General features: G+C 33.3%; 1 protein-coding gene across 1 annotated transcript in view; it reads left to right on the top strand.

Moving 5' to 3' along the window:
- Positions 1–7,704, top strand: part of DCUN1D5 (defective in cullin neddylation 1 domain containing 5) — a 39,258-nt gene extending 31,554 nt beyond the window's left edge. Inside the window, exons 8-11 of the mRNA XM_046637623.1 lie at positions 4,448–4,556; positions 4,643–4,747; positions 6,334–6,436; positions 7,365–7,704. Coding sequence (XP_046493579.1) covers positions 4,448–4,556; positions 4,643–4,747; positions 6,334–6,436; positions 7,365–7,420 — 373 coding nt within the window. The 3' untranslated portion in view covers positions 7,421–7,704. The remainder of the gene's footprint in view (positions 1–4,447; positions 4,557–4,642; positions 4,748–6,333; positions 6,437–7,364) is intronic.
- Positions 7,705–12,064: the final 4,360 nt, after the last annotated feature.

Raw genomic sequence — 12,064 nt, 5'->3', positions numbered from 1 at the left:
CATTTTCATTCAGTTCAATATATTTTTTGGTTTTCATTGAGACTTCATTCATGGATTATTTAGGAGTTTGCTGTTTAGTTTCTAATTGTTTGGAGATCATTGTGGTCAGAGATCATATTTTCTGTGATTTTAATTCTTTTTATCTGTCAAAGTTTATTTTTATGGCTCCAGGTATGGTCTACCTTGGTTTATGGTCTGTGGGCACTTGAAAAGAGTATTTTATTGTCATTGAGTAGAGTGTTCTATTAATGTCAGATCCTATTGATTGATGGTGTTGAATTCTTTGATATGTTTACTAAAGTTCTGTCTAGTTCTATCAATTGCTAAGAGAAGAGGGTTGAACTCTCTAATTGTGGATTCGTTTATTTCTCCTTTCAGTTCTATAAGGTTTTGCTTCACATATTTTGTAGCTCTGTTGTTTAGTACATACACATTTAGGATTGTTATGTCTTTGTGATGGATTGACCTTTTTGTCATTATATAGTGTTTCTCTCTGTTCTGATTATTTTCTTTGCTCTGATTTCTACATTAGCTGATTTTAATAGAGCCATTCCTCCTTTCTTTTGAATAATGTTTCCATGATATCTCATTTTCTATTCTTTTACTTTCAGTCTGCCCATATTGTTATATTTGAAGTCAGTTCCTTATATGTAGCATAGAGTTGGATCATTTTTTTTTGATCCACTCCGTCAATTTCTGTCTTCTAATTGGTATATTTAGACTACTTACATTTAATGTAATTGCTGATACATTAAGGTTTAAGTCTGACCTGTATTTTACAATTCAAAACTTTTCATTTGATTCTTGTTATATTGTTATATTTTTTCCTTAGACTTTGTTTTTGCTGAGACTTTCTATCTTCTCATTTGTTTTATTTTGTTCATAATTGCTTCTTGAAGCATTTTTATAATAGCTGCTTTAGAATCTGTTAAATAATTCTAAACATCTCCATCATTTTGGTGTTTGCATCTCTGGGTTGTCTTTTGGCATCCATTTGAGATTTTGGTTCTTGGTGTGACAAGTGATTTTTTTTGAAAGCTGGAAATTTTGAGGGTATGTCATGAAACTCTGGATCTTATTTAAATCTTCTGTTTTAGCTAACTTCCTCTAACACAACCTTGGCAGGAGAATTGGGGGTCACTGCCTCATTATTTCCAGGTACAAGTTGAAATTGAAATTACCCACTCAGCATCCATTGACATCCGAGGAGGGAAGTCTTCATTACTCTTGGCACACGTGAGAGTTCCAGGCCCTCACTAGGGCTCCACTGATACCTTCTTGTTCCCCACAAAATCTCCACTGACCCGGCTGGGGTGGTGGTCTTGTTGCTGCAGTGATGGTGAAAGCCCTGACTCTCCACACGGCCTCCTCTGACACTACCCAAGGGCAGAGGAGGGGGCTTGTTACTACCTGGTGGGAGTGGAAGTTCGTGTTCCCCATGTAGTTTCCACTAATTCTGCAGGAGTTGAGAGGGAGGCCTCCTTATATACTGGTGAGGGTGGACCATTCAGGTCCCCATTCACTCTTTGCTGGCATTGATGGGGTTGAGTCACAGTTTTTTCTGTGGTGTTTGACTGGAGAAGAGTGTTCTTTTTCTGAAAGTTTTCTGTCTTGCTAGGCTACTTGCTTTTGGCTAGAGGCAGAGCAGGCTTTTGTTGGGATTTTTTTATCTGCCCCATTGGCATTTCTGTTTGCTGACTCCTTCAGCTCCAAGTCTAGGATAGATGAGGCAAAAAAGAAAACCCAGGGATCTCACGATTGTATTCTCTCAGGGTCTTTCAGAATTCTTTCACTCTTCTTATGTTTGTTTTATGTGTAATGTCCAGGGCTTTTGGTTGAATTAGCAGGAGAGAGAGGGAAAAGTACATTTACTTCTGCTTCCTGGAAGCGGAAGTTATTTCTTTTATCTGTTAAAAAAAAAGCAAACCTCTGCCCTCCCAGTCCAACTCTAGTTAGTGTCCCTTTTCTCTGCTTCCTTTAAGAACCAAATTCTTTGAAAGCATTTGTCTATACTTATTTTATCTAGTTCCTCTCTCATTCTCTCTTAAACCCATTCTAGTAAGGCTTTTATCCTACCACTCTTGTCAAGGTGTCATTTACAAGTGAATACCTGTAAGCAATAATACCTAGCAAAACTCTTTCTGTTTATTATTAGTGCTGGTGGAGTTGATTTCGACTCCTGGTGAACCTGTGTACAGCAGAGCAGAACTCTCCCTGGTCTTTCCATACCATCCTCTCACTTCCAGTGCTTGTATCAGCCAATACTCTGCTGCTATTCATAGCCAGTTGCTATTCATGGCCAATTTCTTTGGAAGTGGATGTCCTGTCATCCTTTCTAGTCTATCCAGTCTGGAAGCTCTGCTGATACCTGTCCACCATGGGTGACCCTGCTGGTATTTGAAATATTGGTGGCATAGCTTTCAGCATCACAGCAACATGCAGCTGCCATAGTATGACAACTGACAGATGGATGGTATGGTTCCCTGAGCAGGAAATAAACCCAGGCCGCAGCAATGAGAGCACCATCTTAACCACTGGACCACCCGGGGTGGCTATCAAACCTGTGGCTGAAGCTAAAATTGTACTTAGAGGGATATCTATAGTCATAAATGTTATATTAAAAGAGAAAACCAGCCTGAAACTGAATGAACTAATATCTAATTTAAGAAGTTAGAAAAAGAATCAACCCAAACTAGTAGAAGAAAGGAGATATAAAGATATCCAGACATAAGTAAAATAGACAGCAAAGCTACCTACAATTGAGATAATTAAGATATTCTGTTAAGATGGTCAAGAAAAACAAAGAAAAGGCAAAAATATGTAATGATACGTATTAGAAAATATAAATAATTTTAATCGACATATTTAAATAAAGTTATATGTGAAATAAATTATCAGAAAAGTATATAAATGAGCAAAACTGATTCAAAAAGAAATAGAAAATCTGAATGGTTCTATAACCTGTGAAAATGCTGATTTAGTAGTTAAAAGTCTTTCCTTCTTTCAGTAAAAAGGCCCAGGTGGTTTTTCAGCTGAGTTTGGACAAATGCTCATTCCACTGTGCAGTAAACTTTTCAGAAAACAGAAAAAAGGGTAATAATTCTCATTTCATTTTTGTGAGGCTTATGCTATAAGCTTGTTATCAAAACTAGCAAAAAGAATGCTAAAGAATGAAATTTATAAGCCAGTCTCGCTTATGAACATTGCAAAAAAATCTAGCAATATATACAACAGATAACATGGCCAAATTTGACTTACTCTAAGAATGCAAGATGTAAGCAACATTAGAAATTTATCCAAAATATTTACACCTTAATAAAATTGTAATTTATACAAGTCACATTGTTGATTTAGAACAGTAAAAGTCTTAGTTAAATCTGAGAATGCTGGGTGTCTATAGTACATGATGAGTACTAACATTCAGTTTTGAGCACAGTTGTTGTGGGTCACAGTAGATGGCACAACTAATTTGATTGAAGGGAGTCAGGTGGTCGCTCAGAGATAGCAAAAAGTGTTAGATTTTGGTGAGTAATATTTTGTAAAACTGTTGGAGGGAACAGCATTTCAAGTAGAGGAGATAATACGTGCTAAAGCATAACAGTGGCGTTTGGGAATGGTAAGTGAAATATAACTAGAGCACAGCAGGGATACTGGGACCTAGCAGGAGATGAGACTGGAGATTTATGTCAGTTGTGAAAGGCTTCATCTGCCTTCCTTCTTGCTAAATAGTAGAATATATCAACCCAGTGAGAGTCAAAAAGCCTGTGAAGACTTTTGAGCATTCATCTATTTATCTTCTTATATTTAATGTCTTATCTTTAGAAATAATGTATAAGTTGTTTGTGTTCTTTTGCATATGTACCATATTTGCAGTTAGGTCCTGCCATTGATTTACCTTAATTTTTTTGTTCACTAAAAATATAGGAATCTGAATTTATGACTGAACCACTAATATGCATTAATTTCCTCTGTGTTACATCCTACACTTTTAAAACCACTCATGGCTAACTCTCTCATCAATCTAGTGCCTAAGAACTTTCCAATGAAATACATGACAGAGACCTGATTAATTTCATTTACTCTGCCATCTTTTTAACTTCGTATATGCTAAAAAGCACATTTAATGCATCTCTTTTTAAGAGATATTTGTGATTTTATTGGATTTTTTTGATTGAGTTGTTTTGTTTTTTAAAGAAAATTCATCAGAGTGAACTTTCATTGATTGCCTGGTTTCCTTTTTCTTTGTTCTTTTTCCTTTTTTATTGCATTAGTAGATACAAGACAAGTTAGTTTGTTACTCTCAAGTTCTGAATCAGAGAATTTTAAACCTAAATTAACTTTGTAAATGAGCTCACTTGTTTCTTAATGCATTCCTTCTAACCCCCTAAAGACACTTTTATTTAGTTTTCTTGATTATATAATGTTTGATTTTTTTTTTTAATTTAAGGTGTGACTGCACAGAAAAGTTACAGAACAAATTTGACTTTTTGCGCTCACAGTTGAATGATATTTCTTCGTTTAAGAATATCTACAGATATGCCTTTGATTTTGCAAGGGTAGGTGCAGTTTCCATGTTTTGTGATTTTAGTATGTTTTTAATCTTGAGACCACACTTAGGAAAAATTTTTTACTTATGTTTTAGGATAAAGATCAGAGAAGCCTTGATATTGATACTGCTAAATCTATGTTAGCTCTTCTGCTTGGGAGGACATGGCCACTGTTTTCAGTATTTTACCAGTACTTGGAGGTATGTGTGTTTTTTCACTTTGAAAATTTTATTTTAAAACTTAATCTGATTAGAAATATACCTTTATTGAGGAAAAACAAATCGATTTTTAATACGATGCTTTTTAAAATATTTCCTTAAGTAGAAAATTTCTATTAATATGTGTACATATCTGCTGTCATTTTTAGACATTTTACATTCATTAATATATTGTCTATATGATATTTTGATTTCATCCCTTGCATCTCCCCCATAAAAAAAGAAACCTTCAAGAAATATATTTTAGCACAGACATTCTTCATGCAAAATTAGTTTCTTGGTCTTTTGGCAGGAGAGAATTGATGCTAGTGCACAGATCTCAAGTTTCGGAGTCAGGTTTCCTTCTCTTACAGGATCTAAGGCTGAAATCCACGTAAGAGAACCAACTGGAGAAATAAAACTTTCATTTTCACTTAGACTCAATCTAAAGAATTAGAATAAAACTTGTAATATTTTATATCCACAAATATGAGAATATTATAGTGTGCTTAAATGTACTGGTTACTAAAAAATGTATGCTAAATTTATGAAGGAAAGTATTCTTTTAGAAGGTTTATCATAGCACCTACCTCAGGCAGTGGTTTTAAGAAGATACTGTCCTTTTTTCCATTACTTTCTTTGATTTTCTATTTGTTTTCATGTCTTTTCAATTTTAGTTTTTTTGGTATAATTCTCACCATTTCTTGAATACAGATGCTTTTGCTTTTTGATTTGAAAATAATTTCTCATAAAGCTGGTTGTTTATCATAGCAAGTTCCCCAGAGCAGTTTTGTTTAAAGCTTGTGATAAGAGGCTGGTATGAAAAAGTCCTGTGTGAATAGGTTTTCTGCACATTTAAATCTTTAAGCGTAGATGTTTTTGATGGATGTTTTCAGTCTTCCTCCTATTAGCAGCTTTGGGCATAACAGTGTAAAAATATTCACCTCTAAAGGGAGCTGAGAGAACTAAATATTTTCAAACATTTATTATGGGGAGACTGTTTGACATACATTATCTTTTAAAATCTTGTAACACCATTTTGAATTACTTGTTATCCCCACTTCAGCAAATGAGAAAATGGGTTCTGTTATTAAGTAACTTTCCCAAAGTTGCTTAATTAAGTGGCAGAAGTGGGATTTGAACCCAAGCCTATACTCTTTCCACTGCTTCCAAAGATGCCAATTTCAAAATGTGACTAAACGTAAATCTCATGCAAAGAAGTGATTTACTAGGAAGCAGATTGAGGGTACTTACTGGATGTAGGAAATGTTGTATGTCTTGATCTCTTTGTTGATTACACAAATACATACATAGGTAAAAATTCATTGTTTTATTTAACCTTACTATTAGCACCCTTGAAACTCTTGTTATTCCTCAAAAATGAATGAGAAATAAAGGAGAAAATAAATTGGATGACATTAACATATAAATGCCCCTGAGGATTCTTTTAAGAAACACAATTTAATTAAGAGAGGAATAAGTTTTAGGAAAGACCAAATCATAAAAATGTTATAATTAAATTTATTAAAGTCAAGCCCTAGGAAGTAATGCTTGTCTTGTAATCCCAATATTTATATAATTTTCTACAGCAATCAAAATATCGTGTTATGAACAAAGATCAGTGGTACAATGTATTAGAATTCAGCAGAACAGTCCATGCCGATCTTAGTAACTATGATGAAGATGGTGCTTGTAAGTATAATGTAATGTTTTCCTATGAAAATAAAATTCTTAAAACCATTAAATGAGAATATTTATTTGTGTAGCATTACCATAAAGGATTTAAACTTCCTAACAGTAACTTTTATTATTTAGTTGTGTGGAGGAGGCGTAGAAGGGAGACAGAGAGCTCAGATTGAGCAATGTTATAAAATCTGTGCTGATAAATGAAATGTTTTCAATTCCTCAGTAACAGAACATTATAGCTTAATTTTAATAATAATTTCTGCATCTAGAAGCTAAAATTTTGTCCCTGCCTTTCCTGGCATTTTTCTATGGAAGAAAAATGTAGTCATGATTTTGAAAATAGGAAAGCAAAACATCAGCTACAATAGAAAGAGCTTTAAAGTTAATATCATAGTACCCAATCGCAATATAGCAAATAATGTCAAAATAACTTCCCTTAGAAATTACTGTGTAAACAGGTAATGAAATATTTACAGTTTTTCAATGTTTCAAGTTAAAATGTCTGTCCATAGTCTCTGGTGGAAAGGCTAGAAAGCCGTACAACAGATCTTTGAAGTAATGATAAATTAGATAAGCCAAATTAATTCTCTAGAACTGTAAATTAAGTTTTTAGCTCCCACCACCAGTTTGGTTACATGCATTGTTTTGATGTTGTGAAGGGTTACTTGTAAAGGTACTTAGTTATTGGAGAGTTCTTAAAACACTTAACACCTTGAGAAGGAAGTTCTGCACATTCCCATTGTGAACAGTCCCTAGGTCAGAAAAGAAAAGGCTAAGAGAGCACGTTGAGTAGAAGAGGGAGGCTGGAAGCGGAGCACCCGAGGAAGGGGAGAATCCGTCCCCTGTGGTCGTCACAGAGCTGGAGGGGACTTCATTTTACAGTTGGAGAGATAAGTTCACTGAATCCTAACAAAAATTGTCTCTTTATTTCTAGGGCCTGTTCTTCTTGATGAATTTGTTGAGTGGCAAAAAGTCCGTCAAACATCATAGCAAGAACTATTGTGAAGAAAATGCAGACCTTTTGATTCTCACGTGTATAGAAGCTAATGAGATGAGGAAAACAAAATCCAAAGGGTGCATTTTCATTCATATGAAAGACTTCTTAGAGTACCTTTTTTTCCTTTTTTTTAAAGGAAGTTCTCTTGTTACATGTGATAGGCATTGAGCCACACCTCTCTGAGACTGAATGTTGAATTTTTTGTTTTGAGTTATGTTTATAACGTTTATTTCACAACAATAAAGATTCGGATTTGTGACAAAGGCCTTAAAGTGAAGATGTCCCTTGAGTGTCAGAGTGGTATTTATTTTTGTAAATTTTAATTCTTGAATTTTAGAGTTTCTGTCTCACCAGGAATTTATGGAATTTTAAAGATTTTAAAACAATCCTTTGGCGATATAGTCTGCTGATGGTGTAGTTCATTATATTCATCTCTGCACAATTAGGAAGAATATTTATCGGCCGTGACTTCTGGAATAATGATATTCTGATGCAGCTAATAAAATACATTTCTGGATATTGAAAGTGCTTCAACTTTCAGCTCTGGTTTTCTGTGAAAGCTGCTGAAATCTTATGCACATACTTTACCTGGAAAGTTTAGAATTGGAAAGATTATGTCCAGTTATTTTGTTTTCTGACCACTAAATACTTATGTCAGTCAGCAATGCATGTACATTCTTAATGTGAATTTTAAGTTTTCTGTATTCTGTGAGTTAAAAACGTCCATTTATATTTGAAAGGGCAAGTTTCATTTGTTAGTGGTCTCAAAATCAGAAAGCCTTATGAGAGAATTAAGACCAATATTGAAGTTGTATCATCATCATTGTCATTATTATTGGTATATATATGATCTTCTTTAACAGTCATTTTGTGATATGGGAAGTTTTGTTGAGGGCCCTTTGTTTGTGTCTTAAAGGAACCTTAGCTCTGATGTGGATTTAGTTAAGATATATAAGAAAAGAAGATAATAGAATACGGAATCATGAGAGAACTCTGGGTATAATTATGCAGAACTCAAGAGTGTCATTTACATTGGTACAATCACAGTTTTGCTAATTATCACATTTTCTGACTGTTGGCAATAAAGTCGCTTGAGAAAAGGACAGCTTTTTCTAATTCACATAAAAGGCATCTTTTGGACTAGCAGCAGGGCTGTTTGTACATTCCTTTTCAAACCATCCAATATCCCAGTGATATGAAAACTTTGTTGACATTCACAGTCCAGTCACAACCTCAATAACACGCCTAGTTTCATTGTATGAGTGAAGAGAAGTAAATAGATTACTTTTTCATAATAAAGATGTTTCTGTTGGGATTTAAGGTAAAGGTTGATTTTTGTTGATGAATTTATTTGATGAGTGATTTTCGGTACTGATTACTTAAGGGAGAATAGCATTTTGAAGATTTATGGTTTGTTTGCTTTTTGGTTAATGAGCTGGTAGAAGAGTGCTGTTTTACTTGCCTTCTTGATGAAATCACTTTGTACAACTTTATAAAACACTGATATAATAGTGGAAAAAATTTTTTTTCTAAATATCTTATCGATGAGGATAATTTTCCTGGAATGCTTCTCTTATTAGAATTACTGAATTAATAGAACTAATCATACCAACAATTATGACTTAACATCATGAGTGATGTTTTAATATCAAATTTATTATAAGTAAAGCATTTCGATTTTAGATATTGAATCTTTAATTGACTCTTCTTTCCAAGGCACAGCTTCTGAACTTGAGGAGTATTGCCCTTTTTTTGTTTATTTCCATAACATACAATTCAAGTGAAATCTAATAGGTTGTCAGTTTATAGCCTGACCTAATGGTAATATCTTTGTCGTGTCCACTATTTGAATAAAATAAGGAACACTTGAAACTTATAGATGACCTTTAGAAAGATAAAATAGACGAAACTATTTACTTTGCATATTTATCCAAAGATACTTTTATGACTTTGAATCTGAAAATTAAAATGAAACTTACTTTTTTTCTTAAAGTCAACAGCCCAATCCTACCCAAGCCATGCTCACTTTACTCTCTTACTCCTTTTAGTTTTCTTACCTCCTTAGAGTCATAACATTCACTTACTTTGGAAGCAAACTTACTCTGCCTCATTCATCAGTCAGGATGTGGACTTCTCCCTTCTTGTCTTTCCTTTCTTGATTTATATTTGAAGAGCATTTAATTTATTGAGAAACTTAAGATCAAGAGGTTAAATGGTATAAGCAAGGAGGAGAGTGTTGTGGAGCCTGCAGTGTAAAAAAGAAGTCCCCTAACTGTTGTGGCTCCTCTTTTGACTAGTTAGCTTTAAGTGCCTTCCCAGGAATCCTGTTGTAAAATTTTTAGAATTATTTCCTTTGTATGGGATGGAATACTCAATGGTGCTTTATAATTGGAAATGGTTTGCTTCTTATAGAATAGCATACAAATGTAATACCACTGTAAGAAAGTAGAGCCAGGTGTTGATTCTCAACTGTTAGAGGGTGGACAGACTGTCCTCCTACTCCTTGGAGCCAATAATTTTTAACAAGCATGGTATCTTTAGGAAATTGCCAGGAATTCAGGTAACATAGTCTTACATGAATGGGAAATAAAAAAATGGTGTCTTGTCATGTACTGATCTGACTCTGCACTAGCATGGTTGTCTTTTATTGTCTAATGATTTCCTGTTTTTAAATGCTGCTGTTAAAATTCTTGACATAATACATTTTTGAAGAGTAAGAGTATTTTTATGTATAATCTGTAGGTTTTGTGGATTTGGGTTTTACTCTGACATACTATGGATTAGTGTTTCTTAAACTGGAATTTGAGGGCCTTCCATGGAGATGTTAGATTGACTCTGAGGAGTATCTCTCTTAAATACAAATGCCTTTTCATCTAGTAAACCAAAAATTTCTCTTTAACAATATTGAATGCCATCACTTTGTGCGGGGAGTGAAGGAAGAAAGTAGAATTTTAAGATAACTAGAGTTTTTAAGGCATACAAGTTATGTAGAGTAGCGTAGATTCAGAACATGAGGTGTATTAGCAATGAAACATTTCACTTTGAACTAAGTATTCCTTCAACAAAACATGTTCTTTCTGCCTAATTGTTAATGTGAAATTATGAAAGGATTTATTGAAATAAATTATGTGCTCAGCCTGAGAAGCAAATAATAGAAATGCTAACTTAATTTGTTTTACTGCATTTTTGAAGAAGTGTACTTAAAACTGTTGTGATGATAATTCATAGTCTGATAAAGTTTTGTCCCAGCTTTCAAGGCTCCTGTAGCCTAAAGTTTTGTAGCACCTCTCTCATGGGCTTAGCAAATGTCTAAAGTATCAAATAAGTTGGGGATATTTTAATACATAATTTAAATGCATTTCTTTATTAAAGTAAGAAAAAAGGCAAAATAGTCTCTTAATCTTATTCCTAAGGAAGAATTCTTATTCTTAAACAGGAATTCTTCTTTCCTAAATAAGTATTACTTCTTGAATGATACTGGAAATCATTACAAGGAAACATTTTAAAGAAGGGATCATTTTCTCTTCAGGTAAAAAGAAATAAGAGCAAAATCTCATTGATTTCCTCAATAGGAAAGGCTAGTCTAGATTATTCAATATTCTGGATCATGTGATTTTGTTACTGAATAGAGTTCTATTACTTTCATAAGTGTTTGGTAACAACCAAACAGGTTGCTTAAGACTTGGTCTTTTTTGTTAACGGACCTAGATACCTATGTGTAGTACTGTGGAAGCCTCCAAAAAACAGTCTTTTATGAAAAATTTATATGGATTATAGATTGTGGAAAGATGAAGGTGAATTATCACTAATTCATTATTTCATTGTAGAGATTTTCCTAGTGAAATTTTACTTCGCTGGAGCAAATCTTTCGATCTTTTGAAGTACAGTTTATTTACCTTTTCCCAAACATCAGTCTTAATAAAACATGATAAATTTGCTATGTCCACCTTACAATCTTTTGTGTTTTCTACTGATAGTGTGCTTCCTTGGCTCCTTTCCTAGACCAGTTGTTATTGATTTGATCATTTTCTTCTTATTTTGTAATTTATTAGAACTCTTATAATATGGCTTATTTTTGCATGGGTTCTGTTTTACCATGTGTTAAATATTTTTTTTTAAATATATTCAGTAATAAGGTTAGACTTTAACGTGAATATGGAATCTTGTCTTACAATGCCAATTTTATTGGAGCTTTGTTGTATTTATTTTATGGATCTATGGTCCATAAATGGAAGAGTTATAGTAAAATAATTTTGTTGAAAACTTCTTAGTTTTCCCCTAAATTATATAATTTTGAAGAAGTTTTATCCTTCTGCATTTTGGCTTTATCAGCTTTAAAGTATTAATAAAAATTGTTCCACACATTTCATGGATTGTTTTAAGTTAAAATTGTGGGTATTATGAAATATTCAAATACCATACTTATAATTACTTTTTTAAACTAATAAAAATAAGCAAATTGGATATATCTAAAGACGGGTTTACACAAAATTCAGTGGTGTGTGTGTAAATTGAGTATAATCTATAGTTTATTTTTCCATTTAGAAAATAGATTGTGGATAAAAGCCCTTCAGATATTTTGAAGGTCAAGATAAAATATGCTTTCGTATGATAGCTACCAATTGCATTTGAACCAT

The sequence above is a fragment of the Equus quagga genome, chromosome 14 (assembly GCF_021613505.1).
Source record: "Equus quagga isolate Etosha38 chromosome 14, UCLA_HA_Equagga_1.0, whole genome shotgun sequence".
Taxonomy (NCBI): Eukaryota; Metazoa; Chordata; class Mammalia; order Perissodactyla; family Equidae; genus Equus; species Equus quagga.
Note: the sequence above shows the minus strand (reverse complement) of the source record. Positions and strands in the feature narration are given on the sequence as shown.